General features: G+C 44.7%; 1 protein-coding gene across 2 annotated transcripts in view; it reads right to left on the reverse strand.

Moving 5' to 3' along the window:
• CNKSR3 (CNKSR family member 3) overlaps positions 1-19,278 on the reverse strand; it is a 76,800-nt gene that overhangs the window by 34,087 nt on the left and 23,435 nt on the right. For both annotated transcript variants that reach the window (XM_024551984.4, XM_045188914.3), the window contains exon 2: positions 1,197-1,360. In XM_024551984.4, coding sequence (XP_024407752.1) covers positions 1,197-1,360 — 164 coding nt within the window. The remainder of the gene's footprint in view (positions 1-1,196; positions 1,361-19,278) is intronic.

Here is a 19,278-nt window from a genome sequence, read left to right on the forward strand (position 1 = left end):
CCCCCTGGAGGTCACAGAGTGAGGAGCGTGTAGCAGGCCAGGATCAGAAGCAGAAAGCCTGCCTCCCGGGCCACCACTCACACCACTTGGCCACAGCGTCTCCCTCGGGACAGCTCATTTATCAACCACAAATAATTTCCCCATTACTTTCCTAAACAAGAGCAGCGCATCTCGGAGCCGAAGACAAGGCTCTGTCCATTTTAAGCAAAAGAATACACACAATGCCACAAGTGTTATATAATCAACGGAACACAGACCAGCAACAGCAAAATAATCGGGAGCGCATTCTTTCCCACCATTCTCAGTGATGTAATTGTATATGCCCCTGGCTCAGGTTCATGGCATTACTAACCCAGCTTGAATGCTGCCCAGTCTGTCCAAATCCTGACAGTTCAGGAAACTGCATCCTTAGTGGGGCACCGTGACGGACAGACATGGATCCCACCCCATGCCAACCAGTGCGTAGACACAGTGCCCTTGCAGGTGTTTTAGCCCACCCCTAACAGCCACCCCCGCAGCCCCAGGTGCAATGCAAGAGTCAGAACCTGGCAGGATTTAACTCAGTCACGGTCAAGGCAAAGCTCAGTCACCTGCAACATGGAACTAAGTCCACATTTTTCCCATTTCGCTACCATTTCACAGGTTGATTACTTCAAGCACAGGCATCAGTTATAGAAATATCACAAATACCTGTGAAGCATAAACATGCTTTTTATAGGAACAAAAAAAGGCCTGTTTGTCATTGCAATGTGGGAGACATTTTCATTCAGCACCATCTCCATCTTTTCATTCTTTATAAAGGATTCAAAAATAAGACTAATGCGGAGTTTTCTGTAACAGATACACTTTTCCTGTAAAGGGCAAAATAGTATTTTTGGCTTTGGGGGACCCCATGGTCCCCATTACAAATAACTCTGCCACTGTCAGGGACAGGCCACACATAAATGAATGGGCCTGGCTGAGTCCCAATAAAACTTTATTTACGAAAACAGACAGTGGACCAAATTTAACTCACAGGCCCCCATTTGCTAACTCTTAGTCTGGGAAATGACTGCTCTTCTTGGCTCCTCCCATTATGTTTACATCCGTGAATCATGAAGGAATGACGATACGCTCAACAGCAAACGAGGAAGATTTCAGAGAACTAGGCTCTAAAGAACAGCCTCACGGTGCAGGTTGCCGTTTGCTGAACTAACCAGTGCACAGAGAAGGTCGACGGCCTCCAGCACGAGCTCCTGGTGCCCGATCCGCGTGATACCCAGCTCCTCCAAGTCCTGGTGGGCGATGCGCAGCAGCTGCTCGCCGTCTATCTTCTCCCGCTCAAACTTGTGGACGTACTGCTGCAGGCAGTCATCCAGCCCTAGCACGAAAGCAAAGGGGCCATTAGTGTCATGTTGCTCCTTGACTCTTAGAAATCCCCAGTTATGCTCCACCACCTGATTGTCTGTGTAACGCGTATCCCACCTGATGGACACCTTTCAGGTGTGTCTTTATCTCAGACAGATCTGAAATGGGCAGCTTAAAATGTCCACGTGGATCCAGTTCAGTTCTATGGTCAATACCTTCCCGTTCCCTTTCCACTAAAAGAATAAACACTAAGACCCTGATGACTTGAAGTGGCAGTTATCTGTATGGACATGGTAGACTGTTTGCTAAGCGGCTCTTCTTGTGGGACTCCACTCCTCTCCCAACCCATGTGCTTCCTTCCAGCAGGCCTGCCAATCAGGATGCTTGGCCACAATATTTCATCAGTCAACCAACTTTAGGTTCCGGGATGACCATGTGACTCAAGCAGAACCAATTAAAATCTTCCTTGATATTTTAAGATATGGACTCAGAAGACAGAGGTTCTTTCTTTGTTTCCCAATGGGAGTCATAAGAACACAACCTTGGGGATGCTAGCAGTCATTTTTCTGATCAGTTCTCTGGAAATAAATCCATGAGAGAGAGAGAAATAAAATGCCCCAATAATATCCTACATGCCTGCCCCTTGCTACTGAAAAACTTCTGATGAATACAGAATCCAAAGGAAAAGGTACCAGAAGTAGTACCAGAAAGAGGCAATGCTGAATGGGTTAGCTGATGGGAATTTTCCAGGCCAAATGCTACTGCCAACAGGGTTGTATTCTAATGTTATTATATAATGATTAAAAAAAATAGGTTAGTCAAATAAAACTTGGGAATCTTTATTCCTGGACAGAGAACTCTCTGGTCAACTTGTTTCAACAGTAGTTTTACCGAAATAAAACTTCACCTCAGTCAATTGAACTACTGAAGTCTAATAACAAAGACCATCTAGTGTTTTACGTGACCAGATTTACATAAACTCAATCCCAACACAAGGCATAAAAACTCAATTTAACTAGAACAATGTGTGTGAAAGGCATACTGCTGGCCCCTCTCCACCTCAAACACACACACAGACACACACACATTTCATCTACCCCTCACAAATGCTCTGCTCTGCGGGTCCTCTCTGGTCCAGGTAAAGTAGACGCAAGTCTAGCACTTACTTCTGGCAATACTGAAGTTTGTGGATCTTAAAATCTAATGTTCTAGGTTAAATGACATCTCTACCCCACAAACTTTCCCCATTTGCCTCCTGATGAGATTCAGGAAGAGGAACAATTTCTTGATAACCATTTGGTGCTATTAAATATGGAAAGAAGTAAGAAACAATTAATTTCGTGGTGACCAGATGAGTTGGAACCAATCTATCTTCGCTGAAATAACGTCTGTGAAGCAGAAGGGCCCCATCACATAGCGAGCAAAGTGGGAACATTGCTATAACACTTGCTCCACTCTGACCGCATTGTGTCATGTGTGGTCTCCACGGCATGTGAGTTGAGCAGGCAGCAGAGGCCCCACAAGCCAGCAGGTATTTGCAGCGATGCCCCACCTGGGCTGCAGGGGCTGGGTCTCAGCACCTGGGGCCACCCAGGGCATCTGCAAAGGGGCAGATCTATCTGCTGCAGGCAGCAGTGACAATGGACTAGAGCCTAGGAGAGCCCCTAACAACTTTATGCCCACTACCCAGGTGGCTAATTCAGGGCTCGTGGATGCTGCAGTCACAGAGTCCACAGTCACAGAGCTTGTAAGATGCCAAGAGAAGGGTCTGCAGTCCACAGTCACAGAGCTTGTAAGATGCCAAGAGAAGGGTCTGCAGTCCACAGTCACAGAGCTTGTAAGATGCCAAGAGAAGGGTCTCTACAGCCATTTTCTTCAGTATCATACAGAAGCAAAGAAATCAAATTCAAATCAAGGTCTATTTGACACAAGTCCTGATCTTTTGCAAACACAGCATAAAATCACCTCTCCTACTATCTTCCTAAATAAGAAACAAGAAACATGGCATCTTAGAGGTGCTTAGAAGGTACTTCAGATTTCATTGAGTCAAAGAAAATTGGGAAAGTATGGACAAAAGACTAATTAGTGTGAATTTTACCCTAAATCACTTAGCCAGTTTTAAACCAGATTGTGACCAATATCCTACTCTCTCCTCTCCTTCAGGATGCTCTCTTCCCTTGCTTATTGTTATGGCTGAATTGTGTCTGCCCAAGATCTGTATGTTGAAGACCTAACCCTCCATAGCTCAGAACATAACTATTTGGAGGTAGCATCTTTAAAGGGATTAAGTTTAAACAAAGTCACACAAATCCAATATGACTGATATCCTTATAAGAAGCGGAGACACACACAGACTGAAGACCTTGAGAAGACACAGGGAGAAGACAGCCATCTGCAAGCCAAGGAGAGAGGCCTCAGAAGAAACCAACCCTGCCAACACCATGATCTTGGACTTCTTGCCTCCGAACTGCAAGATAATAAATATGTTGTTTCTCCTATCCGGTCTGTGGGGCTTTGTTTTAGCAGCCCTGGAAAACCAACAGAAACCCAATGACATTCTATTTCATACTCATCCACACATGATAGACTCTTTCCTAAATGAAGTAAGTGAGGCCCAATGACCGACTGAATTAGAATTCATGTTTGTCATGCCAAACAAGTTCACTGTTCAAAAGATAAGCATAAAACTGAGAGATCTGTACTGGTTTTCATACACAGAATAAATCAGCCCATTAAAATTAAAGTGAACAAACCATGTACAATGGAAGTTCATTAAACTTCATCCCTCAATAATAAAACAAGTAGAAATAAAGATGAGGCCAGATTTCTCTCTTTTTTAAAGATTTTATTTATTTATTTATTTATTTTTTTGGACAGAGGTGAAGGGAGGGAGAAAGAGACAGAGAGAAACATCAATGTGTGATTGCCTCTCATGTGTCCCCTACCCCGGGACCCAGCCTGCAACCCAGGCATGTGTCCAGACTGGGAATCGAACCAGCGACCCTTTGGTTCACAGGCTAGCGCTCAATCCACTGTGCCACACCAGCCACAGTGGAGACCAGATTTCTCTTTTAACTAACTATGGAAAGCTTCACTGAAAAACAGGATTTCAGAAGTATCTTTAGAGCATTAAGAAACTATTGTAGACACAGAGAAGAAGGTTGAGATGGGAGGTGTGATGAGGATTCCAGACAGGACAAGGGGTGCAAATGATCACAGATTGAGAACTGAAGAAAACAGAACATATCCCCAAAAAGGGGGCCAGAAACTCCTTGAGGATTCTGGGGGAATATAAATAGTCTCACCTCAACAAAAGACCCCCAAGATACAGGAGAATTACCAAGCAGAAACATTTTATTGCTACCGACCTAAAAACAGAATCCAGAGTGGCCTAACGACTTTCCCCTCAAGGGACACATATATGAATATGGGAGGTTTTAAATAGTATTGCCCCCAGTTTTATTATTCTGATAAGTTAGAGCCTATTGTCCATTTACCCTATTGTTTAAAATACAATTAAACATTTATAAATAGCTAAATCAAACTATTATGCAGTCTCACAAAGGAGGGAAACAAAATCCCCAACTTCGAGTAAACTGGTTTTAGCATTTGCAATAAGCCATACACTTTTCCCTACTTGTCAAATGTGCCCATTTGCCAGTTCGTTGCTGTCTGTCAGGGGAACTCACAGAAAGTCTGGCAGGAACGGAATCACGTCACTAAATAGAGAGAAATTAAACACATTCCATTTACACAAATCAAGTTAAACAGATAACTCAATGCGGAAAGAATCATGAAGGACCAGCAGGGCCCCCACAACATGGGAGCCGGAGTAAGAGAGGGCCAGGACTTCCAATACTTCCACTAAATCTGGCTGCAAATAACCCTACACTTCCAAAGAAATCCCAAATGCAAAAGGGGAAAAATGTTTTGTGATTTTTAAAAATACCTTTTTATAATTTACATCAAAAAAATGCAGGGTGGTGGCTAAGAGCCTGATTGCCAATCCTGGCCCGGCTTCTTGCCAACGGGATCCCTGGGACAGGCAACTCCGCTGCCTCATCTGTGAAACAGGAGGGTAATACTACCTTCTACACAGACCTGTAAGGAAAATTAAATGCCAATATTTATAAAGGGCTTAGAATGCGATGAAGTACATAATACTCTATATACTTTGTGAAATTAAAAAATGTAATGTATTCAGATCCTCGATTTTCTAAGCGCTCAGAATAAAAGCTGCTAGAGAGACTCGGAAACTCCCAGGTGCTCGGGTGGCCCCCTCTGGGACATCGTGAATCGGAGATAAATAAAACCTGAACGGCCCATGGTATTACCTTCCCCAGAAAGTATTCCTAAATTTGGGAAATTGCCCAAATCATCATGGATTCCACCTAAAAATGTTGTAAGATTTGGATCAGAACATCAGTGCCATGAAAGAACAGGCTTCTTTTTGACTATTGCTTATCACTGCTGGTGCACAATAATATCTGTGAAACAAGCAAATGCAGGAAAAAGTCAAAGGACTTCACCTAAATGTCTTCCAGGTCCATCAGAGCCTTCTTAGCACAGTTCAAAAGTGACTCCCTTGTCTAGGCCCTGCTGGCTTCCCACTGCACTGGGGATAACATGCACAGCCAGCCGAGTCCAGTCTGGTCTGTCCGGCTCCTGCCGGCCTCTCTAACCTCATCCTCCCCCACAGCCTCCCCCATCCACTCTGCTGGATGTTGGTTCTACCGGGTGTCTCGAGACCCCAAGCTCTTTTCCACCTCAAGGCCCGTCTACGTGATGTCCCTTCTACCCAGCCATCATGATGGAGGAAGACAAGCATGTGGGCCTGTGGCTCTGATTCTTTCTGGCTGTGACCTCGAGCAGATCACCTGTTCGCCACAGTGGGACATGCAGAGGCTGGAGGGTTGGTCCCACGGTCCCGCCAGTGCTACTGTCTATGATTCTGCAGCCTTCTTCTTCCCATCTTCACGTTAATAAGACACCATTGTCCCTCAAGCCCTGTTAACAGAAGGGTCTAGGGCTCAAATATCAAAGCCAGCTCCCGTCCACAGGGCAGGGAGCTGGCATGTGAAAAGTAGGGCTTCTGAGGTTATACGTGATAAGATCATATAGGCCCAGAATTACAACCGAATGTTAAAGATTATACTCTTCTTTTCGAACCCTACTTAACAAGAATACAGGTTGTGTGTGGGCTCAGCTGGGACTGACTCATAATAAAAAAAAATTCTACACACAGAAACATTCCCACTGACATACAGTACACAACGTTCAAGTCCACGGAAAAGCCAAAGGCCTGCAGGAGCCCTAACGCCTACGGGACCAGCGTCCTCTCCAGGGTACTCTCACGGTATAGGAGCAAATGCACGTGTGACACCACGAAGACGTCTGCATTTGGTGGAAAAATGGAAGATATTCAGGCTTAGACCTCCCAAACTGATGGCCTCAAACAACTTACAAATCTTCAATGTGAAATACAATAGGATCGGTATAGCTTACCAAGTAGTAGAGATAAGAAGAAATCAAGTCTTCTGCGACACAAAATTAAGAATAAACTAAAATTTGGGGACATGAGTATATAAAATCACAGCAATGATAGCAGCAAATGGTTAAACGCCACTTACTACATGGCAGGCACCTTTCCCAAACCGAATGTTACTTAAATCCTCCTCATGTCCCCACAAACATGGACCATAACGGCCCCACACTGGAGTCTAAGAGCTGAGGCACAGAGAGGGGAGGCGACTTGCCCAAGGCCACACAGGAACAGGGCTCATGCCTGGGGACTGGCACCAAGGTCTCTGCCCTTCACCTGCAGACACAGCCTCTCCATCCTCCAATGCAGAATGGTCACAGATATCCCCGTAACTGAGGGAAGCACAGTTTTATGTCACAGGAAAGTATACAAGTCATTCAGCTGACTTGTCATTAAGCCTACAACTGCCCTCGGAAATTTGAATGGCCATGTAAACACAAATGGTTCTCCCACCTAGATGGGTAAGTTGAGAAAATTAAGAAACCAGGGACACCAACTCCTCCACGGGGAGAGGATTAGCAACAAGCATCTGCGGGATTTGGTGTTCGGGATTCGGTGTTCCACGTTTCTCAGTAATTCTCCAAAATCCAGGTGAGATGGACTCTATGTTTCCCCCAAGAAATCTGGATAGAATTCTTTTGTAGCCCTTTCACTTGTGAATGTGGCTCTAGAAACTGGTCCTGTGGGCCAGTGGTGACCATCGCGGGAAGTGACATGCCAGTAAATGTGGCTGCCTTTAAAGGATCATTTGATCCTTTTGTGGAATTCACAAAACTCTCTACCTGTCTTTCCCAAAGTGGTTTTCCCAAAACTTGAATTTAGAAAAAGACAAGTTTTCTGTAGGCCATTAGCATCCCAGAAAAAGACAAAGGCAGAGAGAAACAATACTACAAAAAAAAAAAAGACATGGAAGTAGCTGTCTGTGCAGGTGCACGCCCACCTGTATATCCAGAGGCCACAGAAAACAAAAAGAAACAAGAGAAAACAAACCCTGTCTGGGGCTTGCTCCCAGAGGAAAGAATGGTCCAGTTCATGCGGCTCATGCACTGACTTGCATCTTACCACAGACAAAATCCCAAGAGGCACCTGCTCCATGGGAGCACGCACAAGCCAGGATGCTGCAAAACTGGGAAGTACCGTAAAAGCAGGGTCCACTCTGCCATAGTCTGGCACTCTGGCTTTGCCCTGAGAGAATGAACTGAGAACTCCGTGAGAGAAAACTTGTGTAGGGGGAGGGAGAAAGGATGAGTGAAGAAAGATGTATTAAGCTGTTCTCCTCCACTTGTATTTTTGTTTTTACAGAGGGTTAGAAAATGTGGGAGTGCTGCTCTATGAGAAGGCGTTAACCGAAGAGAGAACAAACAGGGCAGGACCGCGGGACGCAGGTGCAGGACGGCAAGGAGGGAGGTGAGGCTTTGGGGAGAGGAAATGCAGGTGAGATGGCTATCCTGCTTCCACTGAGAGTCCAGAGAGCCTTGACCGTCATTACCAAGGCCAGTCCTTAAGTGAAGACACAGGCACTGAAACCTTTTCCACGGGACCTTCTACCGCCCCCTCACCAAACACCACCACCACCCACCTGAAACTCAAGATTTGACTCACGTCACCTCTGACCTTTCATTTGCCTATTTTTTGTTTTGGAGAGGCATGGCAATATCAACAAAACAAAAGCCTTCTGCTCGGGAGTTCTGAGAAAATCATATTTTCCCCAGAACAAAGAGCTCATTCCATCTGAGCCAACTTGATATATAGATTTAGCATCAACTAGACACTGCCCTACAGCATTCGTGGGAGGAGGGGGGCTTACAGAAGCCTTCACAGATCCCCATGAAAAATATGGTCAGTAGGGGTTCCTGAGGAGGGCCAGCAACTGAGAATGCCATTTTCTTCTTAGGTCTTCAAAACATCTATTTAGTCATCCAAGCAAAAACCATGGGTCATATTCCTAGGAGGAAATTGTGCATGAGGCTTATGCCTGACAAGGAAATCACACATCTAGAATGATATTTTTCTATTTATTATGTATACTATATCTAATATATGTGTGTATATAGATACACACATGCATATACATTCTGCCAAAAAATAGAAAATGACTTGTGTACACTGAAGACTAGAACAATGGTTTACATTCAAGTCTCAAAATTTGCTCCTATAAAGAACACAGGAAATGCTGCAGATATGCACTTTACTAAATGTTCATCTCCCTAGAAAAGGCTTCAACCAGATCTTTTCCTGGCTGACTTTCTTAGGTACTTCCGGTCTCAACTCAATTGTCCCCTCTCTGAGGAGTGCTCCCTGACCATCCAATCTCAAAATGTCCACCTACGTGTCAACAGATGGTCATTGTTGTCAATTCAATGCCTACAGAAATCCCCAACTTGGGGTTTGGGAAGAAGGAAAGTTTGCAGGGCAAAGAGCTTGATTGTGATACAGCAGGGCTGTGCAACAGCAAGGCTAGGAGGAGGCTCTAGGATGAGGCGGCTGCTCTGCTCCGCTCCGCTCAGGTCTAGTCTACCCTGCTCTGCTCTGTTCTGCTTTGCTCTGTTCCAACAAGACATCTTCAGTGTTTCAGCTTCAGCTGGGGAAATGCATCTTCAGCCTTGGGTGGAAAGGAAAAGTGCACTCCCTAAGCCAAGAATAGCTGACTTATATAGAGAAGTTTCCACCACTGGTCCCCGACTAGTCTGTTCTCATGTAGATGTGGACTCCAAATCCTCACAATTGATTGGTCCAAAAAGCACTGTCTTGATTAGTCCAAATGGAGCCACTCTGATTGGTTGATAAAGATGCTAATGGAAATAGGGCTGCACGGCTCTGATTGGACAGGAAAAGTTTCAATCCTAGTGATTGGAGTGCAATTCCAGAAACTCCTTTACAAGGTCTAGCTCAACCAGGAACACAGTGCAGACAGGCAGTTTGGTGCAGGAGGCAAGGAGTTCAGTGCAAGCAGCAGGCAGTTTGGTGCAGGCTTCTCCCTGAAATGCAGCTTGCACGAGAAGTCCCTATTTACAAACAGCTGCCAGGCTCTGTTCTTACATTTGCTCCCAGTTAGCCACCAGGAGCCCTTCTTGGTAGGTATGTTCTCTCTCATATGTATCAAAATCAGTTCTATCATTCCACTTTTTTTCTATTCTTCTTAAAGCATCACTATTTGAAATGACCATGCTTGTTAGGCTAATGGCCTCCTGTTTGCCTCCTCCCTCTACACTGCACCATAAGAGGTAGGGTCCTTGTGTATGTTTTTACCTACAAATCTCCAGCTTGTGAATATGCTTTTGCTCACAGTAGACACTCAGAAATTAATTGTTAAATAAATAAAGAATAATTGGATCCACACATTCCAAGACAACCAGAGGACATGAAGAAAGAATGAAAATACAGTGGACATGTATATGTATATACATGTCAGACAATCTGACCTAAAATCCAGCTGGACTTCTTAATTTCCTATGCATCTAGGACCGTTACTTACTTTTAGACCTCATTTTCCTGAGCTTCAAACTAAAAGTGCTTTGTAAATTATGAAGTGCTCTATTATTTTTATTAACGACATCTTGAGTCAATATTTATAAGTCGCATCAATGAAAAGGTAAATTAGAATACAAATAAGGGAGTTAATCTGGCAAGAGTAAGCTTTTTCATGTTCAACCCCATGTTGCAACTCTGACCTTGGCCACCTACTGCTCAAGTGTGTGACAATTTGTTTATAAATTATACCAGAAAGTATAGTATTAAAGACCCAGGTTCAAGTCCCTACTCTACCACTCAACTTCATTAACTCTCAACAAGGTCCAGCCGAAGTAATGCCTACTTGAGTGTGGTTGGTAAGGTAATCATATGGGTATAATAATTTATAGTTTCAATTTGAACATTTCACCTAAAATGTCATATGGTGTGCTTGAGTGTGATATTGTTATGTTACAGAATTACATGCTTATGATTTTGTGATAAAAGATTTTGTAATAAGAAGGGGTGTTATTTGTGCTGGACCCTGTCTAATAACTCACATATCCACTATGTCAACGAAAACAAAGTGTTGTGATTTGCAAAGCAGGGTACAACCCACCCATGTCAGTCTCTGTTAGAATTCTGGCTCCGAAGGCCACACGGGCTGTACGGAGAAAGCACAATCCCGATAATAGCGGGGCAACAGCAGGTGTCCCGTCCTATGGGCAGTGGTGACAACACAGAGGGGTCTATAACCAGCCACAGATTTTTATGATGCCTGATTTTTTATTAAGACATAATTCACCCTTTGAAAGTGCACAATTCGGTGGTTTTCTGTCTGTCCACAAAGTTGTGTGGCCACTGTCTAATTTGAGGACATTTCTAGCATCCCAAGAAGAAACCCCATGCCCACCAGGGGTCACTGTCCACCCCCCTCCACCCAACCCCTGCAATCACTAATCTACGTTCCCTCTCACTAAGTTTGCCTGTTCTGGACATTCTGTATGAATGGCATCATCCAGCACGTGGCCTCTGTGTCTGGCTTATTTCACTTAGCACAATGTTTTCAAAGTTTATTCACATTGTAGCAAGTATCAGTGCTCCGTTCCTTTTTATGGCCAATATCCCTGTACGGCTATACCATAACTTTTCATCCATTCATCAGCAGAGAGACACTTGGATTGTTTCTGCTGGGGGCTATTGTAAATAACGATGCTATGAGCATTCATGGACAGATTTTTATGTGAACATATGTTTTCAATTCTCTCGAGTATAGACCTAGGAGTGGAATTATTGAGTCATGTGGTAACTCTATATTTAATTTTTTGATGAATTGCCAAACTATTTCCCAAAGGGACTGCACCATTGTTTTTTTATTCCTCCTAGCAATGTATGAGGGTTCCAATTTCTTCATATCTGCACCAACACTTGTTATTATCCATTTTTTTGATTAGAGCCATACTATTGGATATGAAGTAATATTTTATTGTGTTATCAGATTTTAACATCCAAATTTTAAATAGGCCCTCAGAAATAGAAACCAAATGCCAGAAAGCAGGAGAAAAATCCAGATTACACCAACCAGTGATTCCCCAACTTCAGTCATTCAAGAACCAGCTTTATAATTTTGCCAAATTTGAGTGTCCTTTCTACTAGTACTCACTTAACTTTTAAAAATCGATTCATTTTAAACATCATTGTTAGGCTTTCAATCACTCCTATAAATTAGTTATCACTTGCCATAAACATAAAACATCACAAACGTAAATATAATTTTTTAAAAAGCAAACTTAGCTGGATATAATTATCTCCCGGGGCCTTCTTCTTCTTGCTAAAAGGGAAATGGCAAGTGACAGGTGTTGATGAAATGCCAGCTACAGAGTCTTCCCTCGACCTCGTCAGATAATCTAAAATCACCTCTAGGACTATCAGAGGCTCCCCACTTTGGAAGACTGCTGTCACAATTTCAAGAGATACCTTCCTGAAAAGAAGGTCAGAAAATGAGTTCCGTAGTGATAATTACACCAGGGGGCTTAAAGGACAATGCCCTAAACAGCTATCATATTGTGGTAGCCCATTACCCTTGGCTGAGGGCTGTCCCTTCTTTATGTTCAAATTTTCAGTAAGTCTGACCGTGCTCTAGCTGCAAGCACCTGGCTCTTCAAGTTTCAACAAAAACAACTTTCGGAGCAAATATACATAATACAGATTAAAATACAGAGCACCTGCCTTTGGGTAGGCAAGCCCAGACAACGCGACCTGTAATGTGACAAAGTGCCCAGATGGGCTTCACTGACAGCACTGGCCCCGAATGTAATAAGAACACAATGCCTGATTGTGATCAAGTACTTACAGCCTCCCTCTCCCAGCCCGGCACACGTACTGTTTATACACACGTTAGATAGAAAACGATCAAAGACGGCACATTTGGGCACCTCCAGATTCAAAGACTAATTATCATCTGTCATCATTCAAGCTTAATAAAATACTAAACATCATCTTCGCTTAAAGAAAAATGGTGAGTAATAAATTTGAAGGTATGCCACTGACTCTTTGGTCGGACACTCCTATTAGCACTCAGCTCCACCATCGCTTCCAATGGGAACACTTCCCTGACTCTCAACACCAAATCCTGCTCATTGTGGATCATGGCACCTTTGCTTTCTCATCCTAACACATTTCACTTTATAATTTAATATTTGCACGGCTGCCGTCTGTCTCCCCAACAAGACAAGCTCCATGAAAGTTAGAACTAGGTTGGTTTTGTCGATCATCACACCCTCAACATCTGGGACAGCTCCTGGCACAAAGTCGGTATTCAAGGATTATTTGTGGAACAGATGAATTTGAAGGATGTCAACATTGGGTTGGTTGGAGTAAGGGTTGGCCATGTTCAGAACGATCACCAAGAGTACGTTTCCAAAAGGCAAAAGGACACTGGGCAGGAGCTCTTCAACTTCATGGATTTCCTGCTAATGGACCACAGTCCAGTCCGTCCCATACAACAGGAGCCTCCCTCGCCACCATGTAATTTCCAAACAACTTAGTTATTCTTCAGTCTATTGATGAGCTGTTACAGAGTTTCTGCTGCTCAGTGGAGGAGGAGGAGGAGGTAGCAAGGGAGGGAAAAGGCAAGAAAACCAAAGCATGCTGAGTGCTTAGAATGAGTCACATATCCCTTATTTAATCCACAAAAACCCTTTGTTGTCTCCGTGACACAACCGAGACTTGTAAAATTTAGTGACTAGCTCAAAGTCACACGGTTAATAAGTGGTCAAACAGGAGCAAGTATCTAGTTCTTTGTAAGCTGAATAAGTTACATAAGTGACACAGAACATACAAGTTGGAATAGGCTTAAAAGAACAGACGAAAGTTACCTAAAAGAAGTAGAGGGTGAGAAGGCATTATCATACAACTACTTGTAAAGCTAATGTTTATTGACCACTTCCCATATACTAAACACAGGACTAAAGCACTTCATAGAAACTCTATGAAGCAGATATTACTATTATTCCCACTTTATACAGGGGCTTAAGGGATGCAACCTGACCAAGGTCAGATCCTGTAGGTGTCTGATATCTGAACTCCCCACCGTAGGAGGTTGTAGGGGAGCACTTACCGCTTCCTCCACCTTCCCACCATGCTGATGGGAGAGTGGCATGAACTAGGTCTCCAAGGAGAAAGGAGGAAATTATGCAGCGCATGCATTTAGTAAGTGCCTACTGTACATCAACACGATGCATGGAGTAAGGTGAGCAGAGAGGAATGGCGTAGCCCCTGCTCTCTAGGAGTTTATATGGGTGAAAGACAAGGAAGACAGAGCAGGTCCTCCGAATGCAGGGTCTGGAACCAGGCCTCCTGCGTTAAAACATTGATTAGTTACACAACCTTGGGCAATCAGTTAATTCTCCTGTGCCTCATTTTCCTTCACTATAAAAAGGCAAGAATAATAGTACCTCATTGAGCTGTTATAGAGAAAAATGGGCTAATAAAGGCCTTCACACATACCTAGCACACAGTAAGCACAAATAAAACATTCCCTGTTATGCTCAGAACTAATGAAGAACAAGGTTAGATGGAAGGGGTACAGCCATATCAAAGGCCTATGGAAAGAGAGGGGATTTCGGTAGTAACTGAAGAATGTGCTGGGTGGAAAGAGGCTGACTAACGGTCACTCCCTCAGACAAGCCTCTGAGTGGCCCACTTGAGAAGTGATGTGAGCCCAGCGCAGATGGGGACCAGGGCAGGACAAGAGAAAGAAATGGACAGGAACTGATGACAGACTAGAAATGTCACATGAAAGGCAAAAATTAATCAAAGATGAACCTAAGAGTTTGAACTAGGCTAAGTGTAAGAATTCAAACTCTAATCAGATTGAAAATGGCAACATGAAAGGGGGAACGATTTGAAAAGGGAGAGGCGTGTAGGAAGATGAGGTAATGCATTTCCTCCTGCACCTGCTGAGCCAACTGTAAATGAGTCAGTAAGTGGACACAGCCTGTGGGCACCAGGAGGCTCCAGAGAGGGGCCCTGAGTAGGAGCTGGTCTGAGAAAATTACCATTTACTGAGCATGCTCTAGGCTCTACAGTACAGGGTCTCATTTGCAAGTCAAATGCAAGTCTCATTTATTTTTCTAGACTCATCAGATCAGTCTTATTATCTACCTGCCTTTTATGAGAGAGTTGATGTTAGAGGGACTAAGAAAATTGCTGAAGATGACAGCCCGAGGAAGTGGCAGAACTGGTCTTGAGATCCAAGTTCATCCAACCCCAGAACCCATTGTCTTCCCACCAGGAGGCTCAGAGGCAGAAGCTGAGGGAATGAACAAGCTCTCTTGAGAACAGAACAAATCTGCGTTGCGACACACACCTGGCCCTTCTCCACCTCCCCCATCCTGGGCACTATGCTCCTCTTGGCCAGCCCTCCCTCGCCTTCTGCAATACAGCAATTGCACTCATTAGTCAAGATCCAATACTAATCCTCTGCGATCCCTAAACTGCCCCCTCCCCCCATAGAAATGATCCCCGGCCCCGACTCTCGGAGGCCCTGCTGTCCACCCCATTTACCTGGTGTGAACAGGCAAGCTTGAACTTGAGTATGCTAATCTGGACACCACATACAACGGCTCTGACAAACAGGGCTGATCCCACTGCGGCACCCTCCTCAGGGCCTCTTCCCCTTGGCTCCATCGGAGTGAACCTGGAAGCTGTCTCCTCAGCCACAGGCATGTCCAGGGTTGCACCACTCACTGAGCCCTCTGACAAATTCCAGGTACATCACTGATGCTCTTCCAAACTAGACTTTGAATTCCCAGGAAGAAGCCATTTCCCTGTGTTGTTCACAATGCCTTACATGTGGTAGATGCCCAATAAATAACCATTGTTGTCAAAGATGATGAAAAACAAACCTTTAGCAGAGGAACACCTCCAGTGACCTCACCTCACACACCTTGGAAGCAAAGGTAAGCCAAGAGCCCTCTAGACAAACAGTATAAGAGGCCTAGGAATCAGTTTTTCACCCTGCAAACCCAGCAGCATTGCCAATAGAAATAATGTTATAATTTTTTTCAAGTACGGATGGTCAAATATTAGAAGGAACTGAAAAATATGAATCCTCTTTCTTTGAAACGTTAAGCCTATAGGTAGAGTATATTCACCAGACTTCTCATACAGAGCCTCGCCCAAGGCCTATTTCCTCTCATTTTAGAGAGCAAGTAAGTCATTTTGCTTCCCAGCCTTCAAAGAGACGAGTTGAGTACATTCCAAAATGCACCCAGAGCTCTGCTGGTAGAGGTATCTGCTACCTAAAAGCTGTGGGCACCTTTGCAAAGACGGCATTCTGGAGTCCTCACCAGTCACAAGTGCCCACAGATTACCCTTATGGGAATCCCATGCTTCGGTAACTATGAACATTCACAGAATGTTGAATGCACTCTGTTTATGAACACAAGAAAGTAAAATAATTTGTTTTAGAAAGATTTCTACCCAAAATAAATGAAAAATAAAAAATACTCTGGTCTTACAGTGATAAGAGTTCAGTGACCAGGAAAATTTATGTATGTGGAAGAATTCATTCCTTCAACGAGCCCAGTAAACAGGATGACACCTCTGTCAGCTACGTCAGACAAACTGCAGAAGGTTCACTTTCCCAGCTTTTTTAGTTTTGCAGACAACCTAACTGCGAGACACAAGTAAGTGTCAGATCAGCTATCGTGAAGTCCATTAAAACCTATTTTTACATAAAGAACTTACGTTCTACCAAAGCATTCAATGCGTTTCAAAGAAAGATAACTAACTGAGACTTCTCAAATCATTCTCTCATTGAACTACCAATAAATGAAGAAAACGATCACAATCTTATGCCACTTACCAGGGATACATTCTGAGAAATGCAACCTGAGGCAATTCACCCTTGTGTGAACATCGCGAGGGCACTCCCACCAGCCTAGATGTACGGCAGAGCCGATGCTCCTAGGCTACGTGGCGGCACAGCATGTCACTGTACAAAACAACGCTGCGTCAAGTTCAATAAAAAACGCTCATTCCGGAGGCGTGGTAAACCTGAGATACGTGAGGCAGCTGCTGGCACAGCGCGGCATGCTGCTTTCCAAATGTTGTTTTGTGTAAGTGTAAAGAGTCTCTGCTAAAATAACGATGAGACATACAGTAAATACACAAACCAGAAGCATAGTCACGTATTACCATTATCAAGTGATAGGACTGGACACCAGTCACAGGACTGGCGGCCGCAGCAGGCTCGCTGACAGCGCCACAAACACACGTGAGTGAAGCGTTACACTGCAACATTACGACAGCTACAGTGTCACCGGACCACAGGAAGTTCTTAGCTGTTATAATCTCATGACACCACCACAGTACTTGTGGCCTGTTGTTGACTCTACCATCGTCACCCAGCATGTGACTGTAGGACGTCATGACATCATGAGCTCTGTTGGAATGCTTGGGCAGCTTTGTAGAGAAGGAAATATAATTCTCAGAGCATCTCTACAATTCTTAGTACCGTTTTAAAACATCTCCAGGGGAATGAGACTGATATTAGCTATTGATAATTAACCAGGTCAACAAAACCGGGGCCCATCCGAGGTTGCCTGGGAACAGGACCTCTGCCGTGCTCCCTTCCCTGGCCCTCTGTGTGCACCAAGGAGCTCCCTTCCAAAAAACTTGTCATCAGCTCTAAGTGTCACTCGTCCTACCCTTTCTAACACCCAAATATACTCATGTGACCCATGCCCACCCCTAATGTAGTCCCTGCTAATGGTTTCCAACAGAGAATGAAGTTCAAACTCAACGGCGCTCTGCACCAGACACTCTGAGACACTGGGGCTACAGTCACACCTGAAAAATGTCCGTGCTCCCACGGGGCTTCCCTCCTGGAGGCAGGACACGGGCAGCAAGCGCACGAACCTCTAACAGGCCCGGTGCGAGCGCCAGAAAGAACGTTAAAACAGGCAAAGGAGACAAACAGTGACACTAATCAGAGAAGGCCCCTCAAGTGAGGGCAGCAAAGTCCTGCAGGCGCTAGTACGACCGCAGGGCACGCAAAGGCCTCCCAGAGCCAGGCTTCCTGGCCAAGCTCCTCACCTGTCTTTCTCTGCCCTGTGCCCTACAGCTCCAGCCTCTCTGGGTTAGGATTCACTCTCCTAACACACCTTGCCACTTCACACTTTCACGCCTCTGCCACGCCTCCCACATGCCCATCTGATCCAGCAAACCCCACCCCCCCTCCAGGATTCACCCGAAGCCTCTCCTCCTCAAGGAGGCCGTCCCTGGACCCCAGCGGTACCACCTCCCACCCTGGCAAGGCTCATCAACCCCCCTTCCTGCCACCTGGGCCTTGTATTTTTATGCATGTCTCTGACTCCTTAGTAAAACGGAGCTCCTTAAAGGTCAGAGCATGACACTCATTCCTGTGTCCCCAGCACCTGTGCCGTCCACACAGCTACACACTTTTAGGGACTCGGTGAATGAAGGAACGAGATGCATGCCTCTTGTTTACACCATCTTTGAGATCTGCCCACTAAGAAAGCGTAAACCTATGAATGCCCTTTTATTTAAACTCTCTTTGCAAAACTGACTTTTTTTTTCCCCTGAAGGCTGCATGTTTTAAAAGTCTTTTTGAGGTTTTTTTCCCCTATAAAATTATCTGGACACCTAGCCATGTGCCATGGCAGATGAAGCAGCTGTAACTCTGCAGTTGGAAAAACATTATGCTGTGAAGGAAGAAACTCTATCTGCCAAGACACTGAAAGCTCAAGATATAATGAGAATGTAGGGTTGGATGCAATGAAAGCCGCTTCTACTCTCTTTTATGGCCTGGGATCGTTTTCACGAAACGTCCTTTTTTAGGAGAATAAATGGTTTAAAAAGCGGGGAGGAACACACACTCTTCTTTGGCTTTCCTTTTTCTACAGCTAAGCTCTGGACCTTTAAAAACTTCACCTACACCTTCCCCGTCCTCAGGGGACCCAAGCAGAAGAGCGGTTGAAAGAGAAGGAAAAAAAGCAGAGGCCAAGGCACCAGACATACGGTTCTTAATAAAGGAGCCATAGTCAGGGTAAGACATTCGTCCTTCAGTGGCGAGCCCTCTACCGTTGCTTTAGTTTGCATTTTGTTTTCAATGTTGGGCAACTCGAAGTTTGAGAAGGCAGAGCCTCCTGTTTCAGTGTAAGGGTGCTGGACTCGGGGTCAGGTTTTAGCGGCAGGCATGTCAGCGAGATCCCGGGAGGACGAGCCTGGGCCACGCTGCCAGCTGTCCCTCCTCAAGCCTGCAGGAGAGCTCTGAAACTGAAGACCCTTGAAAAGTAACAAAGGAAAACGTCAGCTGCTCCGTCCCAACTCCAGCACAAAAGACAGAGGAGCGGGAAATCGTTTCCATATTTCACATAAACACACATCTTACTGCAGCAGCGAGGAATGCA

This window comes from Desmodus rotundus, chromosome 11, assembly GCF_022682495.2.
Source record: "Desmodus rotundus isolate HL8 chromosome 11, HLdesRot8A.1, whole genome shotgun sequence".
NCBI lineage: Eukaryota > Metazoa > Chordata > Mammalia > Chiroptera > Phyllostomidae > Desmodus > Desmodus rotundus.